Source organism: Artibeus jamaicensis, unplaced genomic scaffold (genome assembly GCF_021234435.1).
Source record: "Artibeus jamaicensis isolate MK-2021 breed Jamaican fruit bat unplaced genomic scaffold, CSHL_Jam_final contig_525, whole genome shotgun sequence".
Taxonomy (NCBI): domain Eukaryota; kingdom Metazoa; phylum Chordata; class Mammalia; order Chiroptera; family Phyllostomidae; genus Artibeus; species Artibeus jamaicensis.
This window is the reverse complement of record NW_026521874.1, coordinates 13,102,547-13,117,207: the sequence shown is the minus strand read 5'-3', so window position 1 is coordinate 13,117,207 and position 14,661 is coordinate 13,102,547. Positions and strand designations below refer to the sequence as shown.

Here is a 14,661-nt window from a genome sequence, read left to right as displayed (position 1 = left end):
GGCCCTGCACCCCGGCCGGCGCCCATCCCCACGTACCTTCCTTTCGTCTATTCCCTCAGTGGCCGACAGGAACTTCTTCGAGAGCAGGGGGTCCAGCACCTGGAATCGCCGGCGGAACCGGGTGAGCCCCATGTGGTCGGCATAGCCTGGGGGAGGACAGGTGCCCAGGTGAGCTGGCCAGCCTGGGGCCGGGCTCCCAGCCTGGCTACTAGCCTACTCTGAGGACTCATTTCTCGGGGCTCAGTCTCCCCATGTGCTCATGTCAGAGATCAACCCACACTCCCCGAAGGTGTCTGCAGACACAAGCCCTATCAAACGCCCCACAACACGCCTGGAAAAGCTGTGCCCTTTGCCCCGCCCCCGCCCAGGAGTTCAGCTTCCTTGTCAGAGGGTCTGGGAAGCTCTACAGGAAGGCTTCCCGCTCAGCTCTGCTAAACCCAGAGTTCCCCCAAACCTGCCTGGCCATGGGGCAAAATGTTTTTGGCCTTATATTCATTATCGCCCACACAGACTGCAGGCAGAAGTGCTGTATGGAATGGCACCCAAGAGTCCCTGTACATCTGACACATAGGGTGAACACAGCTGCACCCACTGTGTGGCACCTGGGAAGAGGTGTCTGGAGGGCTCCCGGGAAGGTGACCTGAGGCCTGGCCTGTGAAGGAGCCGTGGGTCTGTCAGGGCACTTGGTGTGGGAGGCACGTCTAGGCAGAGGGAGCTGGAACTGAGAAATCTAAGGGTTTTTCCAGGTCATAGCAATAGCCAGTGTTTACTGAGCACCTACATGTGCAACACACTGTGTGCAAGACACTAGGACGATGACTCCCTTTGGTTACAGAACCTCTGGGGTCGGCGCATTGTTTTATGGCTAGTATCTGTTTTATGGACGTGGAAACTGAGGCCCCGAGGGTACCAGGCACCCAGCCCGAAGTCACACAGAGGGCAGCCCTCCCAGCTGGGACTCAGCCCCAAATGATGCCAATGACTAACCCGGTGGAGAGCGGACAATAAGGGGTCAGAGATGAGCGGGGCCTGGGTCCCAGTGGAACTTGAACTCTAATGTCAGACCTTGAGGTTTGGACTTTGTCCTGATACAAGGGGTGTGGTAGAGCCTCCATGGTCGCCCCCCCCAAAAAAAAAAACACAAAAAAAAATCCCTCCAGTGGCCCGATGGGAGAAGTTCTGACGAATTGTCACTCCACATTCGAGACTTCACTGCACAGGAAGCCAATGCATAAACCATGAGGAACAAAGCCTGAGGGTGGCAAATCCAAGAAGTCTTCCTGGAGGAAGAGGGGGGTCTCCAGTGAGGTTTGAAGGATGCTGACGAACAGGGACGGGGCACTTGCAAGCCTGCCCTGTTGGGTCAGACTCAGCAGGGCTCACATCCCCTTTCTCTCTTGATTAGCCCTCTGACTGGAGACAAACAACCCTACCTCTTTGAGAGCCAGTTTTTTCCCTTGTTGGATGAGAATAACGTCTATTATCGTGGGGTCAGTACATGGGTGAAACCCGATGGCGACTGCGGTAGGAGAGGCGAACACGCACCGAGGGCTTCCCCGCATCCAGGCGCTCCTCTCAGCGTCGCTACCTTACCCACCCGTCCAGCCCTCCACAGCTGAGATCTGAGCTGTTACAGGAGAAGCAAACAAGGGCCTATCCCGGACATGCCGGTGACCGCCACAGCCAAGCCCAGGCAAGCCCCCTCCAGAGTCTCAGCTGCGCCCCCACCAGGATGTGGAAAGCATAACCTTTAATGAGCATTTCCTACACGTCAGCCACCGTACCTCGTGAGGGCACTGTCAGAGTGTGTGAGGACACAGCACCCAGCACACCGCAGGTCCTCCATAAACAGCACATGTATGTGTGCATTATGCATGCGTGTGTACCTCTATGTACACATTATATGTGCACGAATTCAAGAGCATCTGTATTTTATATATGTATGCGTCTAGGGATGCATGGAATATTTTTTCTATAGTGTGAGAAAGACAGAAGCAACTTCAGAGCAGAAAATAATGAGGAAATAAACCGGGTCTGGGAGGCAGCAATTGAAAAAAGTTTCACCTGAAGCATCAACCCTTCCCTTGGTTGGAAAACCCATCCTGACAGGCTGGGCCTTGCTGAGAACTCAGAGGACAGAGGCTGAAGCAAGGACCCCGCCTGAGGGAGGGCCCAAGCTGACCTGACCTCGCACTCAGGGGCCCTGGTGCCATCCAGGGCCCCTGCAAAGGCCCGGCGCTCCCTGCCAGCCAGCCAGGCAGAATCGATCAGCCACCTGCTGCCACCGCCTGGCTCTTGCTCTTCCCCTGTGACATTATCTGTCTCCCTCCACCGGTGGCTGCGCAGGCGGGAGGGAAAATCAATGGGAAGCTCAGGGGAGCGAGGGGCTCATCTTTGCTTCCAGCTGCGCCCAGCTTCTCCGCCAAATACCTTGTGCCCAGGGTTCCATTATTAATACAGTGGGCAGAGATGGGGGCGGCGGCCACAAGCTGGCGTGTCGGGGACCAGAGACATTAAACAAGGGGGTATCCCCACCAGCCCCAACTTCTGCAGGGAGACCCCCTGCACCTGAGGCATTTCTGACTGCCAGGGAGGGGCATCCATGTGCTGGCCCCTGGGGCCTGAGAAGCAGAAAAGAAGCAGAAGCATTCAGATGGAACCGAACTCGTAAGATGAGCCAATGGTGGCGACTTCGGGCGTGTGCACGCTTTCCAAACTGCAGGCCTTCAAGACTCCTTTACTCTGATTCCAACCCCTTCCTCCCCCCACTACCCCCTCCTCTCCTCAGCTGGACCTGGCGAAAACCCAACTTCTAGAGACCAAATTCACGGCCTTCCTGATGGGTCCCCCCACCTCGTCTCCAAGTCCCTCCCTCACTTTGAGCCCCTTCCTCGGCTGCGCCTCCCTGCCTTGGAGGATCCCTCTGCCCGATGCGCCCTCTCTCCCCGGACCCCACAGCTGGGCCCCGTGTTTTGTGTCCACACCCAGCGAAGACATCCCCTCCTCTAGGAGGTTCTCCCAACCTCCCCAGTGAGAGCCCAGCGCTTTCTCCTCCAGGCATCCAAGTACCTGCTGTGTCCCTGAGTGACATAGGCCCTCGTCACATTGTGTCACTGTCACCTGTTTCCATACTGGTCTCCCAAATCAGGCTGAGTCTCTTAACCGAAATATTACTCCCTTGGGAAATTCTATGCTCGACCCCAAAGCAGAGGCTCCCAACGCATTTGGTGGTGGAAGGAAGAGGGTCAGACGCGGGCCCAGCCCTGCAGGAGCGCACAGCTATTCCACGAAACAGGACGGGCTTCGGGTTGATAGGACCTGGGTCCAAATCCAGGCTCTGCCACACCCCAGCTGAGGGACCTCGAGCAAGTCTCTTCCCTCTCTGAGCTCCTGCTTCCTCATCTGTCAAGCTCCCGGCACACAGTAGGTGCTCTTGCCCCTTGCGTGCCCCTAGTAGGTGGGCACGTCCTGGAGTCAGAGACAAGGCCCTTGCCCCGGTGGCTCTCACCTGTCCTGTGCAGACGCAGCGCCTCCAGGATGCAGGACCCTGAAAGCTGGGCCCTCAGCGTTGGGATGTCCACGGGCAGGGCCTCGCCTGCCCCAGGTTTGTCCCCACCAGGTTGCAGCGGGGTCAGAGGCCCCTGCCCGCCCCTGCTCTCTAGCATCAGGCTCGGCACCAAGCAGTGGATGAAATGTAACTGCGATCTTCTGATCACACTGCACAGTGCGTCCTAGGGCCAAGAGGAGAGGGAGTCAGGGCCGGCTGGCTCAGGGTGAGACAAGCAGCACTCCAGACGTTCCCCAAACACACAGTCAGCCAGGCTGGCCTGGGCATCTCCTGCCACAGCCTGATTTGTGCTCATGAAAACTAAGGGGCCTTTGTAAGGAGTCCTTGTTTTAACAGGTAGGGAAACTGAGGCATGCAGAGGGCAAGCAAGTGGCCCCAGCTCACACACCACCAGCAGAAGAGGGGATGAGAACCCAGGGCCAGTGTGTGTGCCTTTTCGGTGTAACATGTTGTAAGTTTCTTCCCACACTTATCCTTCCCCGCCCTGTGCTTTGGGCTCAGCCTGAGCATTGACCAATTGAGTTTTTTCACGTGTCACTGGATGGATGTATCCAGGTAACACAGGTACATCAGCGCTGCTGCCTTCTCCGGGAGAGGGCACAGTGGTGAAAATGCAGGCATTTGATGGGGCGGGGGTGAGGTAGGGTGTCAGGCCGGCGGGCCTGGTCTGGCTGTGACATCTGTCACCGTGGTCAAGAAAACTGTGGTTCCCGCAAACTTCCGGAGGCCAGTCAACACAAAAAAGTGGAGGCTTTGACCTCACACATGAGCCCCTCACTCACCAGCGGTGTGACTGTGACCAAGTCTCTTTGCTGCTCTGAGTCCCAGTTTCCTTTTCTGTGGAGTGTGGGCCGTGGGGCGATGTCTGCCCCCTCAGGCTCACTGGGGAGGATGGAGATAGCCCGTCCTGGGGGCAGGGAAGGCCACGTGGCAGAGGGGACAGGGCTCCCACTCACCATCTGTAGCTTGATCTGGGAGCACGGGGCTTTCCTCTTCACTGCGGCAAAGCTGCTGGCAAAAACCCTCCTCACCGCGCAGCTCCTCTGCAGGGCCTGCTGGGAGGCGCCCTCCAGGCCTGCCACGGCCCGGCACACGGGGGACAGCTTGGCCCGGGCCTGGAACAGGCTCCTCAGCTCCTCCCTGGCAGGCGGGGGGGGGGGGGGGGGGGGCTTTAGGGGTTTCACGGGAATGGCTCCAACCTCGCTTCCCGCAGGTCTGCTTCCCACACACCCCACGCACCACACAAGCTGTTTACTGCCCTTTTCTGTCAGACGCGCCTTTGCTTCAAGACGAATGCTGCTCCTTCCTCCTCACCCCTCCCCTCCCCTGACCTCAGAGCACCTCTCCTTCTCTGCACAGTCCCCTCGCTTACCCACCCACGGGGGTTCCACTGAGCCTGCACTTTCTCAGAGGGCAAGCTATCTCCGTTATCCCTAGAACAGGTCCAGCCCAGGGGAGGTGTTGCCTCTATATTTCATGTGAGAGTGGACCTGATAGGTCTGGCCTGATGCCGAGCGGCAGTCAGTGCCTCCCCTGGGCACTCCTGTAAGGTACAGGGTCTGAGGTTGGTGGGAGAGGGCCAGGGCCCCTGTGTGTCTGCTCTGATGAACTCACGCTGGCCTGCCTGCTTCTGTGGGCAAAGGGAAGGAAGGCCAGGCAGGTTCAGCCCTGCCCTGGGATGTCCCTGGGGCCCGGAGCGAGCCTGGAGCCTCTGGAGTCACACCTGCCCCACCCCCGATAGGGAAGGGACAGGTATCTTCCAAGCTCAGGTCAGGCCCAGGCCACACCCCCAGCCCCGCAGAATGTTCTGTTGCCCTCCAAGGCTCATCCAGCTATGCAAACTATTGAGGAAGTGGGTTTCAAACACCCCAAAGCTGTGTAAATGGCTACAGGCATGACCAAGCACAAAGATTCGCAATGGCCTGAATACTCTTGCATTGAAATATAAAAATCCAGGGAGGGGCCAGGGGAGGCCCCTGGGAATAGGAGCCCTGAGAGGAGCGGGCAGGGCCCTGGGGGATGTGGGTACCACACCCTGGCACGGGGAGAGGGAGTCGCACCCATAGTCCTGGTCCCTATACATGAACTGACCCAGCGGTCTATGGGGCTGGGAGCCCTGGTCTCTGGTCTTCAATTTACTGTGACTTTGGGCTTGTCATGTGTCCTCTGTGGGCCTCTGCTTCTGATACATAGAGCAGGAGTGTTTGACCAAAATTCGAGAGTGCCTAAGAACCTCCAGAGAGGCTGGTCAGCAGAGCAAGTCCCCAGGGCCCCGCCCCCAGAGAGAGTGGGTGGAGCCCAGGAATCAAAATGCTAAGCAAATGTGGCGTCCTCAACTGCAGAACAGCACGCTAAGGAAAAGCACCATTTGCTCTCAAATCCCACCAAGGCTTGGCTCGCAAACATACATGACATCCCAATGGGATTTACTCCCAAACCCGCCCCACTTTCACCCCGCCCCCGTGAGCTGCGACTTCGCACTGTTCCTTCCTCCAGAATGCCCCTGGCCCAGCAGGCCATTTGGTTCACAAAGGTTTGCCTGACCCCTTCCTAACCGTATTCGAAGCCCCCCAGCCTGAGCCGCAGAACCCTGGAGCACGAGATGTACAAGGTCACGAGAAGCGTGCTGAGGGCCTGCTGGGAGCCGGGCTCCTCAATAAGCCGTCAGTCCTGTGACGTCACCAAAGCCTTCCGCCAGCCCCGACCTCCCCGTCACCACTCCCACTCCTCATTGGGAAACTGAGGCTCAGGTTGTGCAGCTCGAAAAAGGCAAAAGCAGAAGCTGAACATTTGCCTGACCCCTAAGCTGGGCAGTATGCAGCGGCTCTTGTGGTCTCATCTGACGAATCCTTATTATAGGGGGGGAAAAGCTAAAGAAAAAAAAAATAGGAAGAAAAGAAAAAAAGCCCAGGAGGGAAAGTGCCCACAGTACCCTAGGTCAGGGATTTTCAACCCTTTTCATCTCACGGCAAACATAAAGTAATTACCAAAATTCTGCAACACACCAAAAAATGTTATTTTTGGCCAATCTAACAAAAATGGGTATCATTTCGACTGATTTACCAAAATAATAATAATATCATATACCCTTTATTTTCTGAAGTGACTTTTTAAAAAGTCAGTATATAAGCGGTTTTGTTACCAAGAATTAACCAATCAGATACAACCTTACTGTTTGATGTGACCAATAAGAGGCAACTTTATCACATGACCTACTTATTTACGGTTCAAGACAGGGCATTCACACCAGACTGCTATTGTGTTGGCTCTTATTCTTTTTATTTGACAGTCTAAGGGGAAAGGGGTCAGTGCCCCTGACTAAATAGTCAGGTACCGCCTGTTTTAAAGATTCTTGCGGCACATCGGTTGAAAACCGCTGACCTAGGTGACAAGGGGCAGGGTGAGGACTTGACCCAGGGGCTTTCTCCATGCAGCCCTGTGTGTTTGTTACCCTTCCCTGTGCCCTGTCCCCTGGCTTGATCTCGCTGCTGGAGCTGAACAGCCGTGCACCCTGCTGCACACGTGTCCCCAGGCAACTCTGGCCGGGGGGCCTCACAACCCCTCCAAGGATCACTTAGCTACATTGTATCTCAGCTCTGCCACGATTTTGCTGTGATCAAAGGTGGGCCACTGCGCTACCCTGGGCCTCCATTTTATCATCTATAAAGTGGGGCTAAGGATGCAATGCTGCTGGAAGGATTTATAAGACACTTATAAAGCCTTGTCTGACACCAGGCCCATAGTGAGTGGTCAGTACATGTTCCTTCCCCGCTGGCACACCCCAGATACCTCCCCAGTGGTCTCAGTTTCTCTCCTTGTCTCCAAGCTCTGGCTCCACAGGACTCTGGCACTGAACTTGGGAGGATCACTTTGCATATTTGCACAGGCACACACACACACACACACACGCACACTCATCTCCCAGGAACTCTTGGAACTGAAGACAGCAACTGGCTGCCAGCCCTCGGCCAGCACTTCCGAAAAGAGCCATCAGGGAATGCAGTGCGCTTTCCACAATGCTACAAAACATTATCACTTCGGTTTTATGACTCCCTAGTTCTAGGATGTCCATAAAAGTTGTTCCAGTCCCATCATCTCTGAGATACTTAATGAAAGGCAAAAAACGACATAAGAAGTCACAGCCTCTGAGCTTCTGTTCCACCTTCCCCAGAAGGCTGGCTCTTCTCCTTGGCTGAGCTCGCTCTGGCCCGGGGGGAGACGTTGAACGGCTCCGATTTGAGTTACGGCTCTTTGCGTGACTGGGGACAGTTCCCTGACCAGCCCTTACTCACTGGGTCATTCTGACTGCATGGCCCCAGCAGGGAGATACCGGCAGAGCCCCCAGGGGCTCTGACCTGTCCTCAGCCCCGGCGGGACTTACCTCTTAGACTGCTGCAGGACCTGGGGCGCGTCCAGGGCCGAGAGGTTGGGCTTCGCCCTGTGGAGCCAGCCCGAGAGGTCATAACGCACGGGGTCCTGTCCCCGCTGGTGGGAGACCTCGCACTGCAGGGGCTGTTCACAGGATCGCAGGGCAGATGTCCCTGAAAGCACACACAGAGCATGAGTGCCGGGGCCCAGGGGGACACTGCGACCAGGGGGCATCACCAAGAAGACCCTCTTGCCATCTGACTATGTTTCTAGGCAGCTCAAGCTGACAGTTCTGGGGACCCGCATTTTTCCTGTTTGTGCCTTTGTTGACATTATTCCCAGCGTGGCTTTCACTCCTCCCTGCCTTCAGACTCCAGAATGCCTGCTTCCCGAAACTTCATTAGCGCATACGTTCTGCGTGGTTCGTCACCGTACCCATGTATCATCCGGGCTGTTATTAATGTTTCCCTTAACTCGACTCACATCTTTACAGAGAAGCCCATTTATAAAGAAGGATTATACTGCAGTTGGTGCACAAACTCTATTTTTTAATATTCATGAACGTACATAGAGAATCATTAAAAAGTTTGAAAATATTTGTGCACCACCTAAAAACCATCCTGAACCCCATCGACCAAATAAACGCGTAGCCCGTCTTGGGCGATGCTGGCAGACACTTCGCTGTAAGGAAGTGAGAGGGAGAGACGGCTGGGCTTGGAGCGAAGAAGACTTGAGTTCAAGCCCTGAGTCTACTACTTATGACCGTGTGACAGCGGCCAAGCCTCTTGGATCTCTGAGCCTCAGTCTCTTCTCCTGGGAAATGTGGGTGGAGTGATACCCACTTCCCGGCCTGGCCGAAGGCTCAGAGGAGATGGTGTGTGTCGCTTTAATACAGTGTCTGGCACGTAGTAGTTGCTCAGTGAGCAAGAGTGGGTATCGCTGCCGTTTCCTGCATTGAGACTTTGGCTGGTGTTCTGGGGTCACCCAGGACTTGTCCCCACCTGCCCAGCGCTCAGCATCCTGCCTGGCACAAGAACGGAGTCTGGCCCTGGCCTGGTGGCTCAGCTGGTCAGAGTATCATCCTGTGCACCAAAGGGCTGCAGGTTCGATACCCAGTCAGGACATATACCTAGGTTGTGGGTTTGATCCCCATACTGGGTACGTAGGTTCACTGCACTCTTCACCAGGGCTGCACTGCTCTAGGTGCTGGGGACACTGTGATGACCAGCCCCGCCCCTGCCTTCACAGAGCTGACACGTCCGCCCATGAGGGCAAATGCCCAGTGTCCCACAGCAATGGCTGCGTAGAGCAGAAGAAAGCAGGGGAAGGGAGGCAGGGGTGGTCAGATAGGCTCCTGAGACCCCCCCGGAGGTGAGGGAGTGAGTCAGGCAGCAAGTCACGCTGAAATGTGACGGGAGTGAGTCTGCAGAAGGAACAGCCCCTGCAGGGGCCCTGAGGTGGGAATGTGCCTGGCGTGGCTAAGGAACAGCAGAGGGAGCCGTGTGATTGGAACAGAGCGAGCGAGGGAGGGGGGGGGGAAGAACAGCAGAGCCCACGGAGGCCTGGCTGCCGTCCAGGCCCCAGGGGTCAGCAGAGCCCGGACAGGCACGTGTCCTGCAGCCTGCAGGCTCCCGGGGCAGTCAGAGGATGACAGGAAGGGAACAGATAACCCAACACCCTGGCGCCTGGGAAGGGCCCCGAAGGAAGCAACCCGGGAGCGATGATGGGACAGCGTGACAACTGCAGAGACAACTGCAGAGGGGACGGCCTCAGACGGGGGTCGGGCAGGGCTCCGAGGAGGAGGAGGGTGCACGAAAGCTTCTTGGCACCATGAGCTCATCCGTCCCCACGCCAGTCCCCCAGGAGGCGACTTCCTAGTAGCCACACACACCCCAGTTAAGTCGTACAGTGGGGACGCACGCAGCCCAGGTCGCCAGGACGGAAGCCCGGGTGAGCGTCCAACAGCTCTGCCTCCTGGCTTCCTCTGCATCTGGGTGTGCTTCCGCCTCCACCCACCCAGAACCCCCAAAAACCTCCAGCCTGAGCCCCCAGAGACACCCCCTGGAGACAGGGGCTGATTTCACAGCCGGAGGGGAGTCAGGGTTCTGGCTGGCGTTTGGAGCCAGGCCCCCTGGGCGCAGCACTGGCTCTGCCGCCAGCACCTGCAGGGCCCCGGTGCACCGCCTGGTCTCTCCAAGGCCTCAGCCACCCACTGCAGGCAGGGCACAGGGGGGCCCACCACACCCCGCTCGGCCTCAGGGCTCCACAGAGAGCAGCTTCCTCTGCCCTTCCACCTCTGTTCACTGGCTCCCAAAGGGACAGCTGTACTTCAGAGAGCAGAGGTGACCTTCAGAGAGCAGAGCTGGCCTCTGCCAGGGTCACGCCAAGCCCCGGGGCCCCTCCAGGGTAAGTGAGGGCTGCCCAGAGCTGCCTCCTGGCTTTCCTGGGCCCTCAGCACTTTCGCTCCCTCCGTTTAAGAAAAGTAATTCTGTGTATGTAAAATTACATTTCATGACTGTGCTGCTATAAAGTCTAATAGATTACTATTAATAACACACAGGGATGTTGCGCTAGTTTCCAGGGGCTGCCACAACGCGGGACCCCGCAGCCTGAATGACAGCAATTTATTTTCTCATGGGTCTGGGGGCTGTGGGTCCCGGCTCCAGGGGTCGGCAGGTTTGACTCAGGTTTGACTCTGCTCTGAGGCCTCCCACGTCTTTCCTTAAAAGACCACCAGTCACATTAAATCAGGACTCGCCCCCACGGCCTCGGCCCACCTCAGTGAGTCTTTAAAGGGCCCTACGCAGTAACACAGTAACAGCTATACACAGCTATACACAGTAACTTCCGAGCTGTGGGGGCTTAGGACGCCCAAGTATAAACTGGGGGGGGGGGGGGGGGGGGGAGGATACAATTCAACCCATAACATACACATGGAAACATTGTATTTGCCCTAAAAGTGTTTCTTGTACTTTTAACAGAAATGAAATTTCTGTAACAGAAATGACATTTACATGGGCCCTAAGAGCAGGTGGCCCCAGGTGCTGCTCCCCCCAGGTGCTGGGCACTGAAGGGGCCCTGGCCGGTCACCCACAGAGCCAGGCTCTCTGAGAGTGAACAGGGTCTGCCTCTCCGAGCTGGGCCCACGGACAGCAGCTAGGGCCATCAGGTGCCACCGCCACCGCTTAAAAAAGTCCTGTCCTGATATGACAGCCAATGCCCCACAAATGTCCCAAACGAGGGGCCTCAACTGGCCCCCTTGGGGCAGAGCCTGCCACCAGCCTGAGCCCAGGAAACACGGTGCTGAGGGCCTCCCTGCGTCTTTCTCCGGCTCTTCTCCCCGTTTCCCACAAACCACTCCCATTAGACTCTCCCCCAAACACTTCACTGAAATTGCTCTCGTCTCAGTGGCCAGTGACCTCCACTGCTTGCTCAGCCACACCTCCCGCAGCCTTTAATTTGGTTGGTTCCCATTCTCCCAGCTTCCCGCCTCCCTCCCTGGCCACGCCCCCTCAGCCTCCTTTGCTGGTCACGCCCCTGGCCCTGACCCCTGGCCACCAGAATGTCCCAGGGCTGAATCCTTGACCCCCCTCTCTGCCAACCCTCATTCCCTTAGTGAAATGGGATCACTGGGAGCCGAGAGCCACATGAGGCTGGCTCACCGCCTACAGCACAGGCCCAGCACATGGTGGCTGCTCAATACGTGTCAGCACGTGAGTGAAGGGAAGCACAGGCCTCGTCAGGGCACGTTCTGCAGCGGACAAGGGCAGACTCCGACTCCCGGCTGGACTCGGCACCCTCCTCCCCGCTCCGCCCTTACCTTCGGCCCTTACCTTCGGCCCCAGCCCCTTTCTTCTCGAAGGCTGCGCAGAGACGCTCAAGCACCACGCCGTCGCTGGAGCCCTCCACCCGGACCTCCTCATCAAGGACCCAGAAGAGGCCCCCGGCATCCTCCGCACCGCCCCCAGGTGGGAGGCGGACCTGGCGGGAGAACCATGATACACTGAGAAGCCCTGATCCCCAACAGATGCCGGTCCTGGGCTCCCCCCCACTGCCCCCCAGAAGAGTCAGGGGGTCTGACTCCCAGGCCCCGTGAATCTAACACACCTGCCTGGTCACATTCCCAAGCACCCCCACATTCCCCTCACCCACGAATCTCAGTGTCGCACCACAAAACCGTAACAACCTCTCACTTCCGAATCCCACCTCTCCCCTCACTTCCTGTGTGGCTTTGGGCCACTCACTGCACCTCTCTGAGCCTGATTTCCTCAATGGAAAGCAGAGGCTGGCGACACCTCCTCAGAGGGCTGCGTGAGGACTTCACAAGGGAACTCGAGGTGCAAATGACACCTTTCTGGACACACACAGGCAGCTGTGTGCATCTGTGTGCAGCGGAACACAATCCACCCCCATCGCTTCCTCTTAGAAGTCTTCGTACTTTTTTAAATTAAAATCTTTGGAGGGGAAGGAAAGTGCCCAAGTCGTGTTTCAGAGGAGACGGTGACCTCAGTTCACTGGCACAGACACGGAATTTTAAATCCCGCCCCAAGTGCCACAGGCTGCCTGGGAGATGCTGTGACTTTGCACACAGGAAATGGAGAGAGGCCTGCAGAGCTGAAGGGCTCATCCGAGGGCCCAGGACAGGTTGGCGTAACCAGGAATCGTGCTGAGTGGTTTCAGAGGAAATGGGATGAATGTGGTGGCCATCCCTTGGTGACAGGGACCAAGGGACGTGGGGATTTCAGTGCTCAAGTCAGCAAAGTCCCGGGCACACCAGGACAGTTGGCCACCCTAACTCCGAAATCTTGGTCCGCACTCATGGAGGCCCATAGAGAAAGAACATGTCCAGGGGCACATGGAGACACACGGGGGAAGAACCAGAACCGGACCCCAGACATCCTGCCCCTGCCCCTTGGCCTGCCATATTGGGGTCGCAATCGACAGCCAGCCCACCCTCAGGAGGCAGCCGTTGCCAGCCACTGCCCTGGCACCTGGGGACACCATGGTCCCTCCTCACTGCCCTGGTCGATCCTGCAGGGCTGCCCCTGCCCGGGGAGGGAACATGACGGGGAGGCGGGGCCAGCCAGAGAGGTGCCAACCAGACGAGTAGGAGGTGGACGGCTGGCAGGGCTCAGGGACAAGGGGCTGTGCAAGGACGGGGCGGCCAACGGTGGGCCAGGAGGAGGCTGACCGGGCACAGGAATGAGGGAAAGGGCGGCCTGTGCCCCCAAAGGGCAGGAGAGATGCGACCTGCAGGACACCTACTATGTGCCAAGCACCCTGCCAGGCGCTGTATGTGCCAGAACTCACTGACTTCCGTGACAACCCCAGGGGGTGTGACATTCCCATTTCGGTGATGAGAAAACTGAGGGGGAAATGACAGGCTCCAGGTCACCCAGACTGGGCCGGAGTCTGGAGCCACGTGAAACGGTCCCTCCAGGGCGGTTCTGGCCAGGGGTCGAGCAGCGCTGCAGGTCTGGGGTCGGGGTGCAGAAAGTGAAGTGAAGCTTCAGGGAGCCCCCCAACTAAAGCCTGTCTACCACAAGGGTACTCAGGGGCCTGGATGCAAGATGACCCACCGTGGTCCCTTTTCTCCCATCTCTGCTGGGCACAGCACCCTGGTCTGAGCACCCAGTCCCTCCAGGAGAAACTGGCTGGAGGCCACTGGGCACTGGCCCTGCGTCCCCTCGGCTCTGACCACAGGCTGCCAGGTGAGGGTGTGCTCCAACACACCAATGCAGACAGAACACAGAGTGCAGTTCTCACCCCGAGGGGGACTGGACGTTCAGGCCCAGGGCCACTGTCCCGAACCCATGCACAGTCTGAAAGCATGACCCAGGCGTCAGTGGTTTGCAACCCCTGGGTGGTTCTGGTGCAGAGAGCACCCCCAACTAGCAGCAGCAAGGCTCAAGTCTGCTGGCGTTCTCATGAAAAGAACACTCATCCCATTTCCTCACGGTGCCTGAGAGCCTTGGTCGGCTGGGCCCCAAGTTACCTGAGAGGGACTCTGGTCCACGACGGCCACCGTGGTCCCTGGGGACGGCTCCGGGAGGTCGAACTGCACAGGAAGACCTTCCTGGAGAGTCACAGAAACTCATCGTTAGTTCTTCCCGAGAGCCGAATGGGGCTGAAAACCTCTGGGAGAAGTAAGGGAAGTGACGACTTTCCTCACCCTCAGGCTTCTTTAAATCATATTTTTTTAATTGTGGCAAAGCACACGCAACGTCAAACTTGACCCTTCTGGCCATTTTTAAGGGCCCCGTTCAGTGGCGCTGAGTGCATTCACACGATTGTGCAGCCGGCGCCACCGTCCGTGGCCAGCACTCTCCACCTTGCACAAGCAAGCTCTGTGCCCATCAGACAGCGACTCCCCACCTCCCTCCCCGCACCGCAGTACCTCCTGGTATCGCTCCAGCGTGGAGACAAAGGTCCGCTGGTAGAAAAGCAGCTGCAAGCGCTCCTGCGTGTAGTTGTGGCAGAGCTCCTCGAAGGTGGCCGCCCGGTCCTTGCCCTGGTGCCGGGGGTTCTGAAAGCCCGGGGAGTCCACCACCGTGATCGAGGCCGTGCACAGGTGACGGGAGGAGAAGGATCTGGGGCGGGAGACAAGGGAGGCCCCAGACGACATGGCATCTTAGGGCCTCCCACTCCCACGTCACCGGGACGGAGAAACGAAGGAAGCACACCGGGCGGTTTGGAGAGCGGGCAGATCTGCTTTCAAAACCGGC

General features: G+C 57.7%; 1 protein-coding gene across 4 annotated transcripts in view; it reads right to left on the bottom strand.

Moving 5' to 3' along the window:
* The window catches only part of MYO18B (myosin XVIIIB), a 224,209-nt gene that overhangs the window by 145,659 nt on the left and 63,889 nt on the right, over positions 1-14,661 (bottom strand). For all 4 annotated transcript variants that reach the window (XM_053669858.1, XM_053669857.1, XM_053669855.1 and 1 more), the window contains 7 exons: positions 14,334-14,526; positions 13,932-14,012; positions 11,770-11,917; positions 7,950-8,109; positions 4,525-4,708; positions 3,509-3,731; positions 37-146 (listed from right to left, as the gene is read on the bottom strand). In XM_053669858.1, coding sequence (XP_053525833.1) covers positions 37-146; positions 3,509-3,731; positions 4,525-4,708; positions 7,950-8,109; positions 11,770-11,917; positions 13,932-14,012; positions 14,334-14,526 — 1,099 coding nt within the window. The remainder of the gene's footprint in view (positions 1-36; positions 147-3,508; positions 3,732-4,524; positions 4,709-7,949; positions 8,110-11,769; positions 11,918-13,931; positions 14,013-14,333; positions 14,527-14,661) is intronic.